At 43.1% G+C, this 25934-nt stretch overlaps 1 protein-coding gene across 1 annotated transcript in view; it reads right to left on the reverse strand.

Moving 5' to 3' along the window:
* Nucleotides 1-25934, reverse strand: part of LOC133987477 (neuron navigator 1-like) — an 86384-nt gene that overhangs the window by 52953 nt on the left and 7497 nt on the right. The window contains exons 3-5 of the mRNA XM_062426862.1: nt 20760-21584; nt 6859-6961; nt 5117-5446 (exon numbers count right to left, since the gene is read on the reverse strand). Of these exons, the coding sequence (XP_062282846.1) occupies nt 5117-5446; nt 6859-6961; nt 20760-21584 (1258 nt within the window). The remainder of the gene's footprint in view (nt 1-5116; nt 5447-6858; nt 6962-20759; nt 21585-25934) is intronic.

Genomic DNA, 25934 nt, shown 5'->3' on the forward strand with positions numbered 1-25934 from the left:
ACCATGGCAACGACTGTGTGTGTGTATGTTCATTTGTGGTCTTAGTGTGCCACCCAGTGGAGAAAACTTGTCATGATACCTGATAAGGAAGTTTTCTGATTCTTGTTCAAGTTTATTGACTGTATTATTATGATTTAAGATATCTGTGCAGTCTGTCAACTATTTCACTGACATTGCTATCAAAGTCTAGATCAAACACGAATTACATGAGCATGAACTACAAACATATCTACAGGTTTCACTGGAAATAAGTTCCTCTCCTGTTTGACTCATCAAAGTGGCAGTTCATTTCAGTTGCTCAGTCTAAATGTCTACACAGATAGAGAGAGAGATGGTGTGTGTAACGTGTATCTACTTATTGCAGTGTCCAATAAATGCCCGGGTCTGAATGCGGCTGAATGCAACTGACGGAAACTTTTCCGCTTCGCCGCGGCCCGACATGCGCAAGGGGGCGAGGTCCCGCCCAACGCTGCTCGCAGCTTTAATTATTATTATTATTATTATTATTATTATTATTATTATTATTATTCGGACATTTCGTGCCCCAATTTCGCCCCTTTCCCAAATGCGAAAATGCTTATACTTTTGCACGGACGTCCGGCCTCATCCGAAATTCGATATTTTTGGGTGGTCGCACATGGTCGACGCAGAATGGCGGAATAGCGCCCCCTACAAAGTCCAAAAATGCCCATAGGGAATTTTGCTAACTTTGTCCTATGCTCACAAAATTCGGTACACATATGTATTATACCCACATATGCAAAAAACCCAACAGGAAGTCGGCCATTTTGGTTTTGATTTTTCCCGCCTAAAATTAACTCCTCCCACAGCGTTCACCCGATCAAGTCAAATTAGGTACGCAACATCTCCAGACCTAGCTGAGCTTAAGTTGTGCTCTGCGCATCCGTAGGTCAAAGGGCGTGTCTGCCAGGGCTCAACTAACTTTGGCGTGCTCGCCATGTACATACGAGTGGCTCTCACGCCCACATACTTCATCCAATCAGCTTCAAACTTGCTGGACATGATGATGGCTCCGCCCTGAACATCCCGATATATTAACTTCCCACGTAACTCATAGCGCCCCCCGGTGGTAACAGGAAGTTAACTAAGATTCATTAAAATTACATACTTTGCCCCATCAACTTCATTCAGAACCAGTTGGTGAAGCTACATTATGAAGACTGTGAAGCTACGAATAGTGGCGTCCGTGTGCAACGCGGCGACCATCAATTCCTCGCCATGAAAATACGTTTGGCTTTTTGATGGCTTTATTGAACTCGTATCATCATGAAAATTGGTACACAGGTCCAGGGTGCCGACCTCAACGTCTCCATTCGCTCATAGGCGATCTCACTCGTGTCGCCCCCTAGTGGAAACAGGAAGTGCCATATTTTACATCATCATTGTGCGATTTCCACAAAACTTCACATGTGTAATCACTGTCCCACCCTGAACGCAACCGCTTGTGTTTTGTTACACTCTACTGCCCCCTGGTGGATGAACCATCAACCTCTCATAACTCCTTCATGCTTTGTCCAATTCACTCCAAACTTCACATGACTGATGAGTGGCCGCCCTGAACACACCAGACCACACCAGACCATATGTGTAACTACCTGTGACTGCCCCCTACTGGATGAACGAAACATTGCATTTTTTCTCACTTTCTGCTTCACGCCACAGCCCCGCCATGCCTCAGGCCCCGCAGTGGCATGGGTGAGCGAGGGCCCGTCATCGCCGCTTGCGGCTTTAATTATGTATTATTATTATTAATCCACTAGAGTCCTATATGTCAAGGCTGGTATGTCTATTTTGATCTCCACCAACTCCTTTAATAAATAACACATCTGGGTTTTTAGCTTGTTATATGTTTGATTTTGTTCATCAACCTGACGTTGTTTGGCTGTCCTTTGGTGAAAGGCAGATATCATTATCAGACCTTGCTTGCTGAAAACAACTGCCTGCTATGGCTAGAACTGGACTGATGAGGTAAAACTGAACAGTACATTAAATGGGCCATAAAAAAACAAAACTATTAATCAAAAGGCTACGATTTGATGTCTCTTTGACATTGCTAGCAATTTATTTCATAACTCTTTGTTTATATAAAAAGACATTGATGGATGCAGAATTAAGCCCTGACTATTTAACTGTCAGGTGTAAATCCACAATCTACATTGGATCACACGTCACTGTTTTACATTAAGTACACACACACACACACACACACACACACACACACACACACACACACACACACACACACACACACACACACACACACACACACACACACACACACACACACACACACACAGACACACCCCATTTCTGAATTAATCAGACCCATTCAGAGAACGTAATCCCATTTCCCTGTGAGAATTATGTGTGTGTGTGAGTGTAGGGGGATGCTGGGAGGGGTCTTGTTCCAGATGTTAGTGGAACTCATCATACAGGCAGAGGCCCGGTCTAGAAAAGCACAGGAAACGGACAACTGATATGAGGTGTTCTGACTCAGTGTGTGTGCGCACGACTGTATATGGTGTGTGTCAGGCAGGTCATGGTATAGTCATGGTAAACTTACCTCTGTATATGAAAGTGATTCATGCCTATACAGTATAACTCAAGTGATTCACAGTGAGACCCATAATGAGTCAAATCCTGCTAATCCGTATATGTTTATGACCAAACTAATATTCAAGGACACAGTTTCCTTTTCCATTTCCTTTTTACAGAACAAAGAGACACAGACTACATAACCCAAACAAAGAACATGTGTGTGTTTGTGATGCATTATGTATGTGGGGATGTCATATGTATTATATATGGTGGGATGAGATATGGTAGTGTAGTGTGACCTCTGGATGACAGGAGTACTGCCTGTATGTATAATGGATGAGTATGTGTAATAAATTATGAGATAAGGGAGAGTAATCCAGCATGGGGTGCTTCAGGTTGACAGGGTGGAGAGCACAGCAAGAAAAGGAGGAACAGAAGCACTGGCCTGCCCTCTAGTGGTGAAGACGTATTACTTTGAATCTGCTGCAAGCTAATTCTGAACAATTATTTTTCATTCATAGATTAAGTAATTTATAATGTGAAAATGCCAAATGTTTGCTGGTTTCATCCTCTTGAATGTCTTTGGGGTTTGAGTGTTGAATGACAGAAAAAAAAACTATTTGAAAATGTCACATTGGGCTCTGGGGACTTGTGGGCATCTTTCACTCTTTTGATATTTCATTGAATGAGCCTTTAGTTTTTAGTCTAAGTTCCCTGTTTGGAGTTGAAACGGGGACAATAAATGGCATGAGTTTTAGCTATCGGGCGAACCTCAACTCATTAGTTAAGGATGAAAATACTCCTTGGTTGCAGCCAACCTCTCTGACATAGTCTCAACAAAAACTGAACATTGCAATCTCTATAAAAAAGGGATTTTTTGGAGTGCTATGGTTTTGGAATCACATTAGATTGTACATATGTTTACAATATATCACCCCCTGCCTGAACTCTCGCCTAGTGCAGCTTTGGAGATTATAAAGACATCATGATATAAAATTTATTTTACAATCTAGAATAAATCAATTTGATCTCAAGCAGACAGAGATGGCTTCAAGCTTGTGAGTTTATTTTGTTGTCTGCTTGTCTGTCTCGTCTCTGTTTCTCAATCTTTTTCCTTTAGCCTGCCAACAAATGTTGCCTTTTGCTTTGCTTCCTCACACAAAGCCCTCCATAAACCTACAGGGCCACTAATTGAAGGCCATGGCAAGATACACAGTAATGCTACAGGGTCCCGTCCTATGTTGCAACTGATTTCCTGGTGACTGGTTGTGCATTTTTTGCGGTTACCACGGAGATGTCAAACTGTGGCCAGCAGAGGATTTTTTTTTTTTTTTAGTTTGGTTGTACGAGCTGTGCAGCTTTACACATACACAGTGCCAAACTCATAATTTGTGATGAGATAATGTGTTTTTCTTTGCAGTGCTTAGAGTTGGTCAATGAAACACGATACTACGTGTGCAACCGAGAGAAAATTGTTGTGTCATACCACTTCATATTGGAGAGCTACAAGTTCGCCAAAACAAACCAAGACCAAGGCACACAACTTACACAACTTCTACATTGTTTATCAAATCCCAAGAGAGACAGAGAGAGACAGAGAGAGAGAGAGAGAGAGAGAGAGAGAGAGAGAGAGAGAGAGAGAGACAGACAGACAGACAGACAGACAGACAGACAGACAGACAGACAGACAGACAGACAGACAGACAGATAGACAGACAGACAGACAGACAGACAGACAAACAAACACACAGACTGATGAGGAGCTAAATAATAATTTGAGCTATTGCAACACTGACCAGCATGCTCTCACCTGACAGTCTTGTGTCAGTGTGAACTAAACACAAAAAAGGGAATACAATTTCAAAGATACCTTTGAAACAACACAGCAAACATCCCAATGAATGCTTCAGACTATCTAAGCTGAATTAAGTCACTTTGGGATCTCTGATGTGATATAAACATTCCATATTTTGATCCAAGGAATCTACAGTCAGTTTAAAACAAAACAAATTCTGACCTTGACAGCTCTGACTGATCCCACATTAGCCGGGGAGAGTGAGCTACCAGCTTTCTAAAGACATCTGCATTCTAACTCTGCCAGGGGCCTCTGGTGAGCCAGCACTGTGAAGGGTCCACCGCCTGCTGGCAAAACTGGCAGCTGAATATGACAGGATGATCTCTGTGACGGAGCTCGATGATGGTGACATCATTCCCAGACTTTGCCAGGGGGTTGTTTTATGACTATGGCGGAACCAGCTGTGCCAGGGAGGCTACAGCTGCCAGTGTCAAGGCAGATACCATGAGATACCATCCCGCATTATAGATGGGTTGATCAAGTCTTTGTAATACTGGTAAACCAGTAACTGCAGGCCTGATTGTTGATTTGGTATTGTAACAGTTGGCAGGAGGCAGGATTCACCCCATAAGCAATGCTAAGATCATTAATTAGACATCTAGATCCAGACTTCCAGGTTTTCTGCAGACAGCAGCGTCATATGCTCATGAAGTATTCTTACAATGGCTAAAAACACATCACTTTCAAATGAAATAGACTTACCCATTCCCCAGGTCATCAATATCAACATCATCTTCATCATCATCCTCATTTGGGCTCTTCCCACCGAGGTCACTGTCACTGAGGTAATCTCCCTTCAGGAGGGATGGATCTGAGTCGTCCAGTGCTTCGATAAGTTGGATACGAGAGGTGTGGTTGATCCGGATGGGAACTTCTGACTGGGCGTTACCTGTGGACGGGGCCTCACCGGCTTGCAGGCGGGGGCTGGCTTGACCTTGGCGCCATGACAATGGAGAGGAGCGATTTGATAGACTGGAAATGGAGAATGCAGCAGCTTCGTCACTGTCGTAGCACATGGTCCCGTCAACACAGCTACAGAATGAGAAGATGACAAGTTTAAACAGCTTTATGTCCTTTTTTTTCAGAAGAGCTTAGGATTTGCTTCTTCCATCCGACCTCCTCTCCAGAATCTTTTTCTCTCAGATGAATCTCACTGTATGAAGCCTTCTTGGTTTTAGCAAAAAATTCTGAAGGGGCTCAGGGATTCATTAGTTGTTTGTGTGTATATACAGTATGTGTGTTGTGAGCCTTTGTATATTTGTTCAGATGCATAAGTAATATGCGTGTGTTTTCATGTTATTTTCCTGCTAGCAAACATGCCTTTATGTTCCTCTGTGCTCTGCGTTAAGCTTCAAACTGCACAGCATTGTCACTTAATGTGGGAGTGTTTAAATATCAGCTACACAAACATCACAATATCATGTATTTTCTATACTAAAGCAGCACAGGCCAACAGTGCTTAGGCTGCCTGCCTAGGCTCAGAATGATGAGAATTACCATATTAAAAGTTACTTGTCTCAAACTCTGTGACAGCACATTTTCAAATGAAATGCTTAAACGCTAAGATAAACAGGCAGGAAGGAAGTGAAGACTAGTGTTAGAGCAAAGATGCTACTTGTCTTGTTAGAATGGATTTTCACAGATTTTCTGCTTGTATATATCAGGGAGAATATGTGTAGACAAAACTATTTGCCTGTTTATCAATCCATTTGTTTAATTCATGCAAATCTCTCACTCTCAAACACACGTTTTTCACAGGAAATATGACATCTTGTTTGCACAGGAAACTTCCACAAACAGGCTTTAGGCCTCAAAGCAGAATATGTCTTCAGGGACAGCGGGGAGTGCTTCAAGGTTATTACCGTACAATAAAGTATAAATGGCAAAGGAAATATATTCCAGCAGGGAACCATCTGCTGATTTTACTCCTCCTGTAGGGAGCTCCAACTGAGGGACAGAGAGAGGATACACGGCAGGATGGACGGACAGACAGACGGAGGGGAAGCTCTCAAGGACAAAACCTGAAGACATGCTGTATGCAACCAGAACCAGTCAATGAAAGTCAGGAAGCAGAGGAAGAGAGAGGAGACACATACGCTCACATCCACTTAATCAGAGCATTATTGCATGTCTTGTGTATGTGTATGAATGTAAGTCATGAGTGTGCATTCATTGGTAGGGTCTGCTTTGAAGTCAGCTTTGAGCTAATCCTACTTCAGTTCCATATTAACCAGCTACTGGTCTATCAGGAATACTGATATTGATCTGAGAGCCCGCAGGCAGTTAACCACCCCACCCCAACACACTGTTAGCAATGTCAATAAGAATTTGTCCATCTCAACTGCTGTTCCCTTTTTTTCACAAACAGTTCCTGGCTTGTTTGTTTTGTTTGTCTTTTCTTTTGTGCGATTCTGTTCAGCCGTGTTTGAGTGTGATTGGCTGACCTGTGGCTCAGCTGCACCCCTCTCAGGCTGGTCATGGTTTCTTCCAGGTTCTGTCGAAGATCGAGAACATTTTGCACGGTCCTTTTCCTCTGGGACTCTGGGTCTGCAAGAGTGGGCACACACATAAGGATATTTTTAGAGATGATTTGCCATGTTACATAATAGGTGGGTAACAAAAAACACTGACTACCTGTTCAAACATTTACATATAATACAGATATGGCCAAATATAAAATGATACATATGATCATGGAGGTTTCTGTAACAACCATGCTGAAAGATGACCACACAGACTGACAATCATATAATGTAATCATATAAAATTAAATCCCTGCATCCAGTGGTAAAAATCTTGGATTAAGCCTAATCAGGGTCTGAAATTAACACTTGCCAAATGTCAAATCTCGGAAGACCATCCATCTCACTGGCGGTCAAATGTTAGTACCAAAACAGTCATAGTAATAAAATCTGGCATGATCGCTCAGAGGAAATCACTCATGTTTTCCTCTCTACACAGTGTAGACACACACACCATATGTGTTTTTTACGTGCATCTAAAAAGTGCCACAAAACTGAAGGAGCAGTCACGATAGTTTTAGGCGTAGGAGCGCCAGCCACAGACCCTCCTGAGTGGTCCTAGTTTCACAGCACTGTTCACGACATCAACTACTGGACATCACAGCTCTCCTCTAAACTGTCAGTTGCTGCCGGGCTGCCGCTAGCATTTTTCACCCTGTACAACACTTTGGTCAACTGCAATTTAAAGAAATGTGCTCTACAAATGAACTGGATTTGATTAATTTAACTCATGATCAAAATATTCAATAATTTTTGCTTCAAATTTTGTTCTGGCATCTTCTGTAAGTCTGTATTCAACATAATACCTCATTATCTCAATGAAATGTACTTAAACAAATGTGACAGCAAAAGGCAATTTATTATTTTGGCTGGTAAAAAATGTGCTTGGCTGGAGGATTTTTTTATTTATTTACTGTCCTCTCGGCAGGTGAGTCAAAAAGTCCAAAAATTTCAGACACTGCATCTAATCATCAAAACAAAGCCCAAAACATAAACTACAATAAGGGAACAGGCTAAATGATGGAACTACAGAGGCTCATAAGGAAAAAACACAAGATAATAGTGTCAGTGAGAGCAGTTGTTTTTCCAGATGGCAGTGGAGAGAAATAAATTAAATATGATGCTGCCAGCCAGTCAGACACAGACAACACAGGAGACTTTTAAATCCACACAGGTCTCCAATAGTACTCAGTCAGTGCACAGTCACATCAGTTTGTCTGTCTAGATGGATGACTGTATCCTTCCTCTGCCACCACCCTCTGTCACAAGGCCCTGGCATTCGTTTCACCCCTTCCTAATATGCTGTAATCTGCTCAGATTGGGCCACCTAGATTCATGCTGTGCTATTCAGCCAGACTGCTGTTTTGTGTGTATGTGTGTGTGTGTGTGTGTGTGTTTGTGTGTGTGTGTGTGTGTGTGTGTGTGTGTGTGTGTGTGTGTGTGTGTGTGTGTGTGTGTGTGTGTGTGTGTGTGTGTGTGTGTGTGTGTGTGTGTGTGTGTGTGTGTGTGTGTGTGTGAGTGTGAGTGTTGAGACAATCCCCCAAGCAGAAGATTGGACACAATTGAAACACAAAAGGATTTTCTAAATGACCTCAAGACACTTGAGCTACCACCACATTCAACCACTTAGAGATCATATTCAGGAATGTCCTAATATCAAAATGTGTTTCAATCTGAGCTGTTGTCAAGAGATCCTGCTCAGACTTTTGCTGCTACTATCATAGAACTATCTGGGCTGCTAATCAAGACTCCTAAATTGCATCACATAACCTTGACCCTGCCTTCCCTCTATCTCTACTCTCTGATGTGTATTTATATGTGATTGGGGAATAGTGATAAAAGAGTGAGCCAGTCTGTTCACCCAGTTCAATAGACCTGGCCAGCTGACCCCCATTTGAACCCAGCTAGAGGTTTACTATAAGTAAACAGCATCTAGCTGTTGTGGTATTAAACCTTGGTAGTAGGGTTTGGCAATACATCGATATGATGTTGATATCATGACATGAGACTAGAAATAGTCTTAGATTTTGGATATCATAATATCGTGAAGGAAGTATTGTAAGTGTTGTCTTTTCTGGTTTTAAAGGCTGTATTACAGATGATGTAATTGTCTGAACTCACAGTCATTATATCCACATTATTGATGATTATTCATCAAAAGTCTCATTGTGTACATATTTTGTGAAAGCACCAAGTCATTGCTGCAATATTGTCGCAATATTGACATTGAGGTATTTGGTGAAAAATATTGTGATATTTGATTATGTCTATATCACCCAGCCATACCTTGTAGAAAGTACAGGATGTTTGTATATTATTCTGATTTTCAGCCAAATTGATTTTTTCCATTTCACTTGTTGTTTAATATTCAAAATAAATTCCCCTCCAGCACTTTTAGATACAAAAAAGCTGTTGAGCCCTAACTACAACATGTTGAAGAAATCTACAAAAACACATAATGCTGTAAACACACAACCATCCCTTCTATGAATGAGTCCAGCTGGCTAGTGAGGAGGTGAAAGGGGGGAGAGACCATTCTAATGAGCGAGGAGGGCAAATCATGTGTCAGTCTAAACAACAGCTGCAGACTGTGCAACACTGTGCACACATACACACATGTGCACAGGGAATCTACTTACATCGCACACGCGAACACACCGAGGAACACTTACACCAGACCCAATTTATGAAGCTGGATTGATTTCTCCAAAACAGAATGGCCACATAGACAATTGATTAGGCAGCCCTGGGGACAGGCGGCTCAGTGGAGAGATGATGAAGTAATTGTGATCCAACCTTCTGCTGCTCACACACAGATACATTCACTCGCCGAAAAACAACAGCCACAAAACAACAAAACAACAACATATAAAACAACAGAACTACTGTGCTCAGCTGGAGGTGCTCATATGAAAGGTAGAAAAGGAAAATGTGGAAATTCAAACTGTCAATATCCACATTTCAGCTTTAAAATTTTCATTTTTTTGCAATCAGCTTGAACAAAAGATTCAGCAGGAACAAAGAAACAATAAAAAATGCAAACACAGACAAAGTCTGACACACACTCAGACACACACATGCATGCTTTAATTGGGCTATTTTAATTATCCTAAATGGGAGTTTTGTTTAACATCGGCGTCAAATTGATTAGATACGGTCTGCGTGAACGTTAATGTGCTTGTGTGTGTGTATGAGTGAGTGCATGTCTGTAAAAGACTTCCTGTCCCGCCTCTGCTCTGGCCCTGGTGGTCCCAGCTGGCATGGGGAGGGGGTATGATGGTGGTGAGGGGGGAATTAGAGATGCAAATATCCCTGTCAGCCCCAGCAGCTCCCCAGGGGTGCACATGAATTACACTGATCTGGTCTAAGCTGAGTGTGTGTGTGTGTGTGTGTGTGTGTGTGTGTGTGTGTGTGTGTGTGTGTGTGTGTGTGTGTGTGTGTGTTGTGTGTGTGTGTGTGTGTGTGTGTGTGTGTGTTTACAAGTGCTTGTGTGCATGTTTATGTGATGTGTGTACGTGTTGGGACGGTACCCTCCACCTGCCTCCTCTCGATACGCTCATGAACACACACTCCCATTCTGAAGAGGCTGTGAAACCAGCTGAGGAGCCTTTCATAATAGCCCACTCAGACTCTTGAAATGAGAGTCAGCAAGTTAGTGGGAGAGTGTTGTTCTAAGTGTGCCCATGTACAGGACAACCTCTGAATCCAAATGTGAGCCTGGTCTCAGCCAAAAACAGCCAAATAAACAGAAAAACAGACTTTGAAGAGGCTAAAGAGATTTAATGTTAAAGGTATAAAGGATGCAAACAAGCAGGAGATTATTTTATTTAATCTTGGCAGTTATATTCAGCACAAGAGGACAATTGGCAAGACCGCATAAATTCACAATGGCTACAAAGAGAGACACCACCTTTGTGTGTGTGTCTGTGTGTCTCTGTGTGTCTCTCTGTGTGTGTGTGTGTGTGTGTGTGTGTGTGTGTGTGTGTGTGTGTGTGTGTGTGTGTGTGTGTGCGTGCTTTGTGGTCAGGTCACAAGCCCATAAAGAAGAATTGCTGGCTTTTACATTAGCAGCAATGTCAATGAGTTTGTTTTTGAACACTAAGGACAGAAAAGTGTAGGCAAATATGATGAATAAGATGTGTGAAATACATCAAATATTGCTTTAAACACAACTCAGAATGCTCATGTAAAGGTCATTATTTTTTCTGAACAAACCCGGTATTTTCTTAAGAATGAGGATGCCATTGTTCTGCATTGCCAAGAATAAAACAAAAACAAAACAAAACCATCAGTATGTTCTTTTTTTCTCAGCCTCAGGCCATTTTCTCCTACTGTGAATGTAAACCCTGAAAAAACATAAAAAGGCTGAGTAATTTCCAAAGAGCAATGGCACTATCATTTTTAGCAATTGTACCAAAATAGATAGTGAGTATTTCTAGCACCATGACTGTGTATGTGGGACTGACTTCAAATCAACTACAGTGTCCATGTTCATTATAATGTAGAAAAAAGTTATCTAGAGCATCAGTGTGGCCCACTAATGCTTTTTTAAATAGTTTTAGAAACAGCAGTGGAGGTGTATGGCACAGAGGAATATGCTATAACAAGCTTTGGCTACACTTGTTAGCAGGATAAGTGCATTTTCTGTTTGGCTTTTTTAATGAGATTTGCGATTGGAAGGCCAGTCTTATTCTTTAAAAGTAGAGTGAGCAGTGAGAGTGAGCTGCATGATGTAGACGTCTGATGGCTTGCAGACGAAGTGAGATGTGCAAAAAATAGGGAAGAAACTGCTGTCCACTTGGTTTGCTCTCTTGGGTCACTTGACTCTCCTCTCCATTAGACAGAACGAAACTCCCGAAAGATATACTAATGGCTCTGTCCTTGCAGGAGTAGTCTGTGTAAGTGTGTGCGAGTGTGTTTGTATGTTGTATTCTTTCTCGACAGTGTGCATCTGTGTAATGACTGTAAATCAGTAAGTCTGTGCTCATACATCTGCCCACACCGGTGTATGTGTCTTCGCCAGCTAGTGTCAGTTCTGCGGAATATGAATGAATGTTTGACTAATGGCTCCCGTTTCTATTCTTTCCTTCCTTCCCTCCGGAATTCATTTGTCCCTGTCCTGTCCACGTGCATGCACATATGTTAGTGTCACTATAACTCTCCTGGGGCTACAGTATCCTTATCACATGATAGATGGGTGTGGTTACGCATCACTGGTAGTACACCATAAAGTGTCTGTACCTCCAGCAAAGTGTACAAGTCTTTAAAATAGTCATCAGCTTCTACAAGGCTGTTTGTCTGCTTCAAAAACAATGATTACAGCATTCCTGACGAGTCATAGACTCACACAAACAGGATGTTTGTCAAACCTCTGTGGTTATTATCGTTACAGTTTTTAAAAAATATTTTCAGGGAATGTTGACAAGGATTAGAAAGATTTTACAAAGACAGGTCATGTGACAACCTAGATTTTCTTTACACCTGTCACAATGTGCACGTGAAGCTGTGGAGCTACCGGGACGGTTAATTATTTCTCATTTTTATCAGACATGATCATCCAGCTTAATTCTCTCATTGCCTGTCTCTTCTCTTTCTCTTTTCCTGCCCTCTAACTTTACTCTGCCTTCTGCTGACCTCAGACAGTTTGCAAAACAGGAAGCATTACAACATACAGCCATTCCTGCACATCTGGACTAGGCAGACAAACACACGCAAATGCGCCCAAATGTGTGTCCACACATAAACACAAACACACATGCACTAAAGGTTCATCCGCTTCACCGGGATGTCGCAACAGGATATTGGAGCCCTTGAAGATCATATCTGAGATGTGACACGAATGCTTTTTTCAGAGCATTCTCTTTGTACACCAGTTTTCAGCAGTTGTTGGTTTGAATGCAATAGATTATGCAACAACCTTCCGATGAAAGGTCGATTATTGCCAGTGCACATGTTTAGAGTCAGTCAGTGGTGGTAAGGGGCAGCTGACTGTGTTGAAAAGGATTTAAAATTGGACAGTCTTTTGCAAGAATAGACAGAGGAAACAACAAGACTAGCAGCTCTGTGAGGCTGTGACAGAACACTGTGACTGCAAGCATTTATCTCAGAGCACCACTGTTAATTTTATACTGCATTAGTGTTAGTATGTGAAATGTCTGCTTTTTATATAATCTTTAACCAATTCAAGACCATGAATGACTAAATAATATGAATGAATTCTGTTTTTTTTCTCTCAGTTACGTCGCTAACATGCTGATATTTGGGTGCGCAGGTGGTCGAGTGGTTAGAGCGCATGCCATATACGCAGCGGATCTCAGTTCAAGTCCCGGCCGGCGGACCTTTCTGCAGGTCACACCCCCCTCTCTCTCCCGTAATTTCCTGCCTCTCTACTGTCGAATAAAGGCATCTATGCCAAAAAAAACATGCTGATATTTAGAAAGTAACGTTTACTGTGTTCAGCATTTTAGTGCAACATATTAGAATGAATAGACAGAAAGGTCAGGAGATCACCAACATTATTTAAATTCCCCCTAAGCGGAACATGACTGTTTGTACCATTTATTGCAATCCATCCAACAGTTTTCTAGATATTTCACTCAAAACCCCAAATGTGAACCTTGTGGCACAAGAAAAGTCAGAGGATCACCAAAATCATCAGGGAACCATGACATTCATGGCAATCCACTGAATAGCTGCTGAGATATTTCAATCTGGACTAAAGTGGTGGGCCAACCTCTAGCAACCAAACATGCCAACTGAACTTTGCCAAGGAACAGAAATCACATTGAAGTGGACAAACAGATAAAAACATCCAACGATCCAGGATCCCCTGTGTAGCATTTAGTGCTACACAGAGTTAAAACCTTCAAACTTCTCTCTTTTATCCTCTCAGCTCAAACCCGGGTCTGAACACTGACTCAAACACAAATATACACACATGAACACTCTCCCCATATCTCCTTAACCACAGCCCTATCTGCTTAGAAGTCGCAGCGCTATCCGCTTAGAGGGGAAAATGGGGGAGCTTATGTGACTTTAGAGAAGTTTACTTTCTCAGAAAAAGAAGGTCAAGACCTCACCAAGGTAACACCAAAAGAACATCTCACCTCTAGCCTTCCTAACGACACTTCAAAACACCAAGAAGCATGTGTGTGCGTGTGTATTCCTCTGTGCCAAGCTGCATTGAATGAGATTAAACGTGTGAGGTGCTTTGAGAGAGATGAAGAGAGGCACAATCTAAAGCACACATAAACACACACATGGTTTGCAGATGAGGCTGTCAGAAAATAACAACCTGGAGGGAAAATACAATTAAATAGTTTGATGGATGTGTGTTTGGCATTATGTAATGTCAAAAATGTAACACTTTCAGCTGTATGTCTTGTGCTTCCTGCATACTTTCAGCTTGAATTTAAATCAAAACTAATCTAAATACAGACTGAGTCACAGACACACACATTCAAGCGAGCACACAGCTATGCGCTTACACGCATACTAAATAAACCCAGGAACAAGCCAAGACAGACCATAATGTGTGGCAATGTTTGGGTATATTTTTGTTCAAGAGAGTTGTTTCCTGTGAAACTGTATTTTACGACGTGCTTAAAACCCAGCTGCAGCTCCGCTCTCACATGTCAGACAGACAGGCCGTGCTCTGTGTGCAGTGCCTGTTAATAAGGTGATGGGTGAGACTGCAGAACTGATGACAGCAAGTAGCTAAGCGGCTAAGTGTCTCCACTAAAATGTTCCAAATTACCAATGAAGCACACAGGCAGAATTAAACAGGTGTAAAAATGATTTATTTTCAACACAATTTGGGCTATATGTCTCTAATAGTAATGATAGTATTTCATGTGATATGGCTGAAAACTTTTATCATGATCATGTAATTTCATATTGTGATAGATATATTTCAAATTATTCCTGAAACTAACAATATAAAGCTGTCAAAAAGCAATAGTGGCCTGATTAAACCAGAGATACAGGATAGCTACCTTAATATACGTGATAAGACAAAACGTATAATGACAGACTAATAACTGCTTTACCTTAATTGTATGTTTGGCTTTAAAATGTCTTCTGCTACCATATTTGTTTACTGTACATCTGTTTCTGCTAGCTTTCCCCGACTCTCCTTATCCATTTTGTTGCATTGCTTGTAGTCGCATTGTAGCTGGATTGTGCCCAGGTGATGGCCTGTGGTGCTGACTTGAACAAAAATGCAGTATATTTATAGTTCAACAAGAAATCGGATCAGAAGAGTTGTTATGAAAAGCTGCTCCCAGGTAACACTTTGTTTGCACCTTGTTGTTGGTTTAGCTGTAGCCCGCACCACTGACACTGCATTAGCATTGTCACTGATGTTATCTATCCACAATACTGTCATAAGACTTGGTCAGATATGTGTGTGTGTGTGTGTGTGTGTGTGTGTGTGTGTGTGTGTGTGTGTGTGTGTGTGTGTGTGTGTGTGTGTGTGTGTGTGTGTGTGTGTGTGTGTGTGTGACACTGATACTTTATTCCCTGCAGCAGATACAACATGGAGATGGTTACATCAGTAACAATTGGCACTTTTATCTAAAGTCTTTCAAGAGAGAAAAGCACAAATAGAACAGAAAGTATTCCTCATCACAAGGCGGCCTACATAACTCTGTCTCCATTTTTATCTCTCTCACACGAAAGTATTAAGTGTAACATATCATATTTTATCAGTATCAGTTCAGAAGCGACATTTTGTTCTATTAGTAAACTTTGTATTTACCAGGTTGTCAATGTCTGGTAAGAATACTAACAAGATGTACATCACTTATAAACACGTAAATGTAATGTTATACTGTAGTTTAAAAGGGATGTATTGTTTTCATTTTTTGCCTCTGTAACGTCTGTATTTCATCATCATATTTTAGTTGGGCACTTACATGGGTGATGGTGATTTGAGAGTAATTTTCCTGTTACACTTGATGTAGGTCATTTAAGTGGTAAGAGGTAAGTTATTGTAAGCATGCGAGTGCTCCAGTGGCATCAATAAGCACTATCTTTCAATATTCAATGCAAACATGAAAAAGTACAGCCCTGTCACTGTCACACTGAAAGCTACAGAAAAAGACAGTATATTATAGATAATATAAGCATAACAGAATAATGCCTAATAAATCCTAGACTTGCTTGTTTTTTTTGTGATTTGTGTGTGTGTGTGTGTGTGTGTGTGTGTGTGTGTGTGTGTGTATGTGTGTGTGTGTGTGTGTGTGTGTGTGTGTGTGTGTGGGTGTGTGTGTGTGTGCTGTTTAAGAGCTGATGAGACAAAAACACAGTGAGTACTAATATGATTTAGGAGGAGGATGGCAGGAAGCCGACAACACTAATGCAATGGCTCCTGCATTAAGTCCTGAGAGACTGACCACAAAGTAAACACGCACACACATGCACATAGACAAACCACAGAGAAAAAAATGCATCATCATACATGCATCAAGATGTATGAACGTTCTATGAATTCTCCCAGTGACAAAATCCCTGTCACACTCAAAAAGATGTCCTCTGTCCTCCTCCTGAAAACACTCTTACCATACATATCCTTTCTGCTGCCTGACTGGTGACAGAACGCTGCTACCCGTCAACTCACATCAGAGTTGAAAAAGAGGAAGAAGGGGAAAGAGAGAGAGAATTGGAGGGATGTTTGGTTTCTCACTTTCCTTGGGCGTTCATGTTTATTTGGGTTGTCACCACCTCCTCAATGAGAGGACGACTGCCCTGAATCCTTCAGTCAGCGTAGCCACTCTGACCGCACCCGCATCACATTAGAGACTCAGCACGGTGATCACAATGGGAGGGGGGCTGAGTGTATGCATGACAAATACCCTGTCACAGCCAAAAGTATGAATACAAGTAACAGACAGGAGAGGATATCAGTAGACTGAATGTGGCACACACTTAAAGTGGCACACACTGAATGTGTGTGTGTGTGTGTGTGTGTGTGTGTGTGTGTGTGTGTGTGTGTGTGTGTGTGTGTGTGTGTGTGTGTGTGTGTGTGTGTGTGTGTGTGTGTGTGTGTGTGTGTGTGTGTGTGTGTGTGGAAGAGAGCTTTGGACAGTTGAGGCTGCAGCGCTTTGTTGTTATTTCCTGCAGCGCTGTTAAGTTCTCTTGAACGGGGCTTGTGGGTACCTGTTTCTGTGTGTCTGTTTTTTAGCTTTGTCGATTTCTCTCTAGGGTTAATTGTTCTATAGACAGCTGACGAGGATGCAAAGCGTAACCGTCAACCGCAAAAAAACATGCTCTAACACACAAACAATATTGTGCTAAAATAACAAACATGTCGAGGCTTCCTTTATGAGCATTCATGCATCACTCTGTTGTATTTAGTTCTGTTTTGCTGAGCCTTCATGATCAGTGCATGCGTGCGTTTGCAATTACCCTCAAGTGGCACAGTCTCCCCATTTTCTCCATCCAACATCTCCAATCTTTTAACCTTAATCTACAGTATATTCTCTATCCGATCCTTCATAAAGTAAAATTCCCCAAATCTCCATCCAAACCGATGTCCTTTGGGCTTTAATCTGTAATTCATTTTAGTCTTGATGGCTGGCCTTTTTCCAGGGTGATAGATCTGTGATTAGTGGAATGGGGGCTGAATCTTCTCATTATCTTTATGCAAGGACTAATCCAAATGTTTGCTGGTGTCTTAGACTGGATCCTCTTTAAACCGTGCCCGCCCCATGCTGGGAAAGGCCACTGGTTAAGGGAGCTTACCCTCTCACACACACCTCATTATGGGTGCTGGATGGGAACAGGAGGTGTCATTAGTAGGAGACATCTGAGGTTCAGTGCTTTACATTACCACTTGCAGCCTACGCAGTATATTTTTTACAAGGTGCCATTCAGGTCGTTCATTTTATTGGTAGCATTTACAAAGAGAGTTCATTAATCTTTGCTTCTACTGGAGTCTAACCTGGATGCTAATGTGGTTAACAAGATATTTTTTTAATACATGCTGCATTCGGGAGAATTACTTCTCCAAGTCCAGAGCTGCTGCCTTTAGAGGCGTAAGTCAAGTAATTCTCTAAATCCAATTAACAAAAAGCTCTTCATCACTCAGTGGTTAAACATGTCCATCCGATTAAAGAAAAACAGATAATACTGACATTAATCCTAAATCACTTTTTGAGATAAACATATAGGCCCAGCCTTGAAATATCCTGGATTGTTTTTTTTTCTTTTCTTTACTTCACTGAACATGCGTGGGAGGGTCTTGGGTTATACATCCCAATTAGACCTCAGTGGCATCCTCCATTATCTTTGCCTACCACTGTAGGCTAATTTCAAAAGGACAGTGTCACAGCGTATGCTGCTAGCTGTCACACAACATGACATGTACAAGACACAAGCACATATTTTACTCCCCATAGCAAACACAGCTAACAGCTAACATGAAGCTTCAATAACAAGGGTAACACTATGACCGAGTAAAGGTTGATTTATCATGATATAATACCAGGGGCACCTCACTTTCATGTATGTAGGAAGCAGATGAGGAGACCAGACGGTGGTACTGTTTAAGAGAAGGGGAGGAGTGGATCACTGGGAATGATCCATTGAACATCCATAATCTATCTTCCTATGACAGAGCACACAGAGCAGAAACCAATTAGCTGTGCGTCCCATCGGAAATGGAGAAGCAGATACGATAAAGGATGAGCCCGCAGCAGCAAGCTACAGGGCAAGTTACAATTAACCTCTCCCTAACACACACACAAAAGTATACTCACACAACTAACTCACACACCTGCTGTGGTTCCTATGACAAACCTCTGGCAGGTTGTTGTAGACTATAATGACCCAAAGCTACATTCGGTCATTAGGGATGCCAGATACAAATTTGGGTCATTGTCTATTACCACTATTTTACTCCAGTGACTCTTCCTTTTAGTTTTCCTCTGTTTCTTTATAATTGATCTCCCACAGTATATAAAGGCATGCCTTTTTCTTTTTTTCCTGTCTATTTGTCCATCCTTATCTCCTGTCCTCCCTACCTGGCTGCCTGGTATAGGTGTGGCAAGCAACATCACAACAAGGACTGAAACAGGGAACAAGGTCAAACACAGACACACACCACACAAACACACATACACTCCATGTACAGTAAGTACAAACGCACACGCACAGGACTGAAGGGGCAAGGTCACACAAGCTGTGATTTGGGGCTATGGTGCAGCAGAAAAGCTGAGGTGTGGTGAAGAGAGAAAGAGGAAATGAGGAGAGAGGAAGAAGACAGAGAAACAGTTGATGACGGACAGAAAATGTTTTCTAGATATAATGACCTGCTATACTGGCATCCCCTCACTCATTGATGCTGTCTGCTCCTGCTGAGAAGGAGGGATGGAAGGAGATTGAGCAACAGAAACACAAACACAGAGAGGGTGAGTGTGCATATGAATGAATGATGGTCAAAAGGTGCAAATTCAGACCCTGATCTGCCTTATTACTCACAAATTTAGTCATCTTTCTCACAACACACCCCTATTAGCTGCAGCTTTGAATACACAATGTGTCCCGGTACATGAATGACTGTGTGAGTTAAATACTTCTGTGTGTGTGTGTGTGTGTGTGTGTGTGTGTGTGTGTGTGTGTGTGTGTGTGTGTGTGTGTGTGTGTGAGTGATAGCACACTAACTACCTGCCCATGGCCCACCACCCCCACAGATTTCCTTCTCCCCTCCCACACGTTGCCCCCGGTAACAGAGGGAGGAGGTGAGTGTGTGTGTGTATGTGTGTGTTAGAAGGGGGGTAGATAGTGACCATCTGTCAGTGGCCCGGAGATCAATGGAACTAGAGGGGAGGAGGAGGCAAGGGGTAAGGATGGTGAGGGAGTGGTGCGAGGCTAAATATGTGGCCCACTGTGACCGGAGCCTGACTCAATATGCAGCCGTTTTATTTACCAACTGACAACACGCTCCCCACTAGCCCCACTCACACGGCCTTTATTAACGAATGGCTGATTTTGTTGTGAGCCAGGAGCTGCTGAGTTTATAGAAATGACATGAAATGTGCAGTTTGGATTCTTGACTACCGCACACACAAATAAATACATGTGCTGACCTGCTTTCAGTTTAAAATATGCTCCAATTCCAACAATGTTGTGTGTAAGTCAGAGAAAGAAAACCCAAGAGATAGAGACACAACGAGAGAAGAAGAGGGAGGTATTTTATAGGTTAATATATATCTAGCTCACTGTGGCAGTAGGTCAGACTAGACTACAAAACATTCCGGTGCAAGCTAATGAATCAACAACAAAACAATGTAAAACGTCTACAAATGCTTACTTCAGCTGCTTCTTAGAAGACCACAGTGCTATACACACACAATATAAAACAATTTAACACATAAACAGCACATTTGATGGCTAGTGTTGTAAACACAGGGATTTTCTACAGAGCCACCGACAGAGAAAGGGCTCTCACCATCGTATAGCGAAAAGCACTTAGAAAAACACACTGACATTACACGCTCATTTAAAATTCACTGCTGATGCTTGAGCTAGAGCAAGAGCTAGAGGGAACAGTTTGGGTGTGGAGAGAGAGGAGTAGGGGAGAGTGGAGGTTAGGTGAGCGGAGAGGAGATGAGATGAGATGAGAGGAGAAGAGAGATGTTCACATAGTATGCCACAGTCACAGGGTTTGTTTATGTTATTCAACCTGGTCCACTGAACCAGTAATTTGTGGACATAATTGTAGCCTGTCCTAAGTGATGTCGCTTTCATGCTTCACCCTGTATGGTATGTTTTCAGACAAAACTTTGAAGAACTTTGACAAAAAATTTAAGTAGTGAACTCACCCAGCATTTGACTGAAGAGCAGCTGCTCCAGGTCCCCCAGAACAGTCACCACTAACTCTGGGTCCACCTTCAGAAAGGCCTTATCATCCTCTCCGTCTATCCCCTTCTTCTCTTTCTTTTCCTCTGGGGACAGAGCTGCAGATTTCCCCTTCTCTCCTGGTTTCTTTCCATTAGTTCCAGTGCTCCCAGCTCCATTGGAGTTAGTCTTAGTTGGGTGGTCAACAAGGTCTGTGCCTGCACTCTGGCCCACCTCAGAGGCCTTGCTGATGGGCTTGACCTCAGCGTAAGGTCCCCGTGGTTTACCAGGGGCAGGGATTCGACTGGGCTTGCCTATGTTTGATGTCACAGCTGGGGAGCAGAAAGATTTGGGCTTCCCCTGGAAAAGGGACTGTTCTGACTTTGAAAGGGTCCGGGAGAGCGGTGGTCTCCCACCCCCAGCCTGAGCTGTCTTAGTCTGGCCCGCTTTGTTGGTGCCAGTGCCAGTCCGGCTTGTATCATCATTCCATTTGGGAGATTGGTACAGGTGGAGCTTCTTCTCTGCATCAGTGAGTACACACAAGTTGCTAAGTGATCGCTGCTTGCGGAGCGTGGACGGATTGGGGACTGGTACCGGGATAGATCCGGAGGTTGGCCGGTAGACCTTGAGCTCTGACCCGGAGGGACGTGGAGGCCCTTGAGGCACAGCGGAGGACTTGGCCAGGGGTTTCCTGGAGGCCATGGGCTGGGCTGAAGTATCCTGGCTGGAGACAGCAAGAGACCTGAGGTCCAGCTCTCTGGGTTTAGCTGTCATGCTAATGTTAGCCACATTAGCCTCCAGCATCCCTCCTGCAGAGAGCCAAGCAACAGCATCAGTGACACACTCTGAAATACACACGAGCCAACAGAAAGAAATGTAGGGAGAAAGGGGAGAAAGGAAGGTGTAAAAATACCAGGACTGTCTGGTTTGATCTTCCTCTCTCCCTCTATTGGGTCCAGACTGAGCCAGACTCCCCACTGTGTGAGACTGTGGGTTTCACCCCTTTGCTGAAAATGACGAGTGGGTTAGTAGAGTAGCAGTAGCAGTCCCCTTTACTCACGGCTGGTAATCCATGGATCTGCAGATCTGTGTCCAGCGCCCAAATTCCGCTTCCTCACAACGTGTCTGCGCCTCCCAAATGACAATAGCGCCGCTACCAGAAAACACAGCACTGATCAGCCTCCTTCTCTGTCTCCACCTCTGCTTCTCTCACCCTCTGTATTCCTGCTTGCCAGGCGAGCAGCAGCCGACTGACAGGAGAAACAGTCGCAGCAACAGCAGCAGCAACATCCCCCCTCCCCTTTCTGTCCTCCCTCACTCACTGGTTTGCTCACTCTACCCCCACTGGCTCATTCACCCTCCCCTCTCCTTCTTCCTCCTCTATCTTTCCCTCCTTCTTTCTTGTTGTCTCTCGCTCTTTCTCCTCCCACTGGCTGATTCATCCGCCTATCCTTCCTCTCTCTCTCTCTGGCACTCTCTCTTTCCCTCTCCCCCAAACACACACCGCAGATGCTGTGTTATAATGCACACCAGTGAGTGTGAACATAAGGGCTTGGCGATAAATTACCAGCATCTTGTATAAACTCAGCTCTTCCCTGTTCCTGTGTTGCAACAACAGATCTGTTTTTTTCTCTCTCACATCCTAAAAATCATTCTTCCCTTTTTGCTCTTCTCTACCACTTTCTGTCAGATAGTCCTTTTGTTCACCTCTATTCTCCTCGCATTCTTTGTTTTTGAAGCGAGAGAAAGAAAATGTATTTATATTGAGCTCAGCTGCGTATGACTCAAATGATACTAGTTGCCAAATTGCAGCCAGAATAAAGACCCCCTGCACACATGCACATCCAATCATTCATAATCACATTAGCTGCTCTATTCATCCATTCACATTCAGATTCTCTTATGTGCGGTAATCTCAAGAGGCCCACCCATGATTAAGCTGATTCAAATTATCTGAAGAACAGCCGTGACTGCAGGATCAACAGGACACGCGTTTACCAGTCCATAATAAACAACGAGATCGGTCTGTCTCTAATTTTGCTCCAATTAGGAACCAACAGACCTCAAATGATCATCACACCCACCACCTGCATCATATCAGCTCTCTACTCATCTCCAATGCTCTTTTCTCATTTCCTCCCCTGCTCCAGACTTACAGTACAGTATGTCACCCCCCCCCCCCCCCCCCCCCCCCCCCCCCTGCCTCCCACTCCCCTCTCTCACCCCCAGTTAATACAGATGCACAGGCCATTAAGTGTGCAGGTTATAGATTAATCACAATCTCATCCATCACTCAGCACAACCATTAGGATACCGAGGTGGTTTAAAACAAGCACATGTGTGGGTGTGTGAATGAGAGTTGGTGTCTTTATTTTTGTCTATTCTCCCTTGTGTGTGCGTGTGTGTGTGGGAGTGTATGTGTGTGAGTCTGTCTCTCCGAGTATGTCACATTGATGAGACAAGGCCAGAGAAGCCAAAGCTCCTATCCAGGAACTCAGTTAGCTCTGGCACGTTCAACTACGTCATCTCATCACTCTGGGCATCTCATCTCAATCAAAGGACACAGGGGTAACTTGGACTCTTCTCCATCCTTTTCCTTCTCCACTTATCCCTATATTTTTCTCTCAGTATCTACAGAATCTATTCCTGTAATTCCTCTTAACACACAGGGCTGGATGGAGATCCAAAAGACATAAACAGATAGAGAAATAGCTTAATGTCTTCATTTCTTATAATGGCTGTATTTCCATGAGAGATAATCATGATGGCAATGCATAAAACAAACTTTAAGTCCATCATTACTCATTAGCAATCAATACAACTGTTTGCAGGATAATTAAATCCACACAGGTCTAAGCTTGACTTGTGGAGTGTTAATGCTTTGTATGTATAACCATTAGAGCACTTTCTCTTGTTTGCAAGCAGCCATGCCTGCAGCTACGATGTTATCAGGTCTCTGACTGTTAGGACTAGCATTCAAACAAGCAGGCTGTTGAGCTAATGCCCATTTTCTGTTACATTTGCATAAATCGGTTGACACTAAACCAGAGCTAAAATAAGCAATGTCTGTTTGCTCACATTCCATGCTCAATATTAAAGAGGCACTTTAAAAAAACGACTACTTTCAGCAGTACTCAAACTGTCGGCAAGTGAACCTAAACATGACAAAGACGCACATATAGGTGCATGTATGGCGCACTTGCCCCCAACCTAACATCCATCTGGCTTTGAATGAGTGTGTAATACAGGAGCTCAGTAGCAGACAAAAACACAGACATACATTAGCTGTTTTATTTTGTAATGGCCAAAGCCATTAATTAGAACCAGCAAATGTAATAAAGGGCCAATGTTGAAGTGGTTATGCCACACTGAGGCCAGAGCTGTGTGGTGACAGTTATGGGGGCTCTGGGGGCTGGTAGCAAGCTAGTAGGGGGGTAAGGGATGTAATTTAAGGCTAATAGGTGCTGTACGTCAGCTCTTATACCTCCCTGATGAGGGATTAAGGTTAGTCAAACGAGAGTGGCTGTGTACAAGGCAAGTCTGTGTGGATCACAGATGCACGAGGGGCAAAGACACGCGTCAGTGCTTTTGAAAGCACGTACACACACACACACGCACAAGTAAAGTGTGTATTGGCAGCACACAGCTACTTGTTTGTTCCAGTACTCGTCTGTCTGGCTCCACAGTCTAATCACTATAATATATGGCTGATGTAAACATATATTCTCTCACTCTCTTTTTATTTAGCCTCTCTCTCGCTCTATACACACACACACACACACACACACACACACACACACACACACACACACACACACACACACACACACACACACACACACACACACACACACACACACACACACACACACACACACACAAACACACACACACACACAGCATGCTGTCTGCACAGCGTGTTTGACCTGAGCAGTCTGGCCTGACATCAGAGAAGCTGGCAGTTTCAGAGTGTGATGGGTGCCAGTGCTCAGCATTAGCCTACACATTCATCACATAGCAGACGCACACATTCAGCATGTTACAGGGGTGTGTGTTTGTGTGGGTGTCAACGTGTTTGTGGGCTGACCACTCGCTGGAGCCTTGGGAAATGTGCTATGATGATGGGCAAACAGTTCCATACACACATAAAGACACTTTTAAGTAAAGGTAAGAGAGACTGGCAGAGATACAGGGATGAATGGATAGATTGAAAACACAGAGTGAAATAGGGGTGAGAAGGCGAGAGAAAGAGAGACAGGCAGGCTGAGAGAGGCAGAGTGTCTCTGTGCTTTGCATGAGTATATTTGCCCTAGCATCTCTAAACAGTTTGAAACAGATTCGCCACTATATTTCTACAGAGCAGTCATGTGAAGTAGCCAGTGAACACACACACACACAGACACTGTGTGGTGCATTATATGCATGTTTACAAGGTTACACAAGGTTTCCAGCTTTAAAAGGAAAAGTACTGCGAGAGAAGAAAGAAGCAATGCTGCTTTGAATGTTACTAATTGCATCAAAAAGCCTTAAACTTTACAAGGGACAGTTCCCATTCCACTAAGCAGATGGCAGGAATTCTCAATTTTACCCACTCCCTGTTGTCACCCAATCCTACTTAGTTCCTCTTGTTTTTGCCTTTTTGTGTGTAAGTAAAAGGGGGAAAAGTTGTTCTAAAGATGAGACAAGTGTGCATGTGGAGAATGACGAGAGTGAGTGCGACTGAGAATAGAAGCTGGAGAAAAAGGCAGCATGTCAGAACAGGAGACCATGCACCATGAAAGAAGTCTACTGGTGAGGGAGAAGGAGAAAGAATGTGAAATCATGATGCAGAAAGCAAAGTAATTACAAAAATAAGAAGAGGAGGAGAAGGAGGAGGAGTAGGAGGAGGAGGAGGAAGAGGACGGGATGAGGAAGGATCTCTGTATGTGTGCCAGAGGAGCAGAGGAAGCCTGTAAGACAGAGAGGGGATATCCTGCCTCACTGCCACACCACTCCTGCTACGTTTGCTTATGTCCGTTAACACGCTAATGCATGAGGTCCACAGGACATAGGGAAGAATACCAGACCATGATACACAACCAGGGGAAGGCTCACAGTCACACACACACAGAAACACACACAGAAACACACACACACACACACACACACACACACACACA

This window comes from Scomber scombrus, chromosome 10, assembly GCF_963691925.1.
Source record: "Scomber scombrus chromosome 10, fScoSco1.1, whole genome shotgun sequence".
In the NCBI taxonomy this organism is placed as follows: domain Eukaryota; kingdom Metazoa; phylum Chordata; class Actinopteri; order Scombriformes; family Scombridae; genus Scomber; species Scomber scombrus.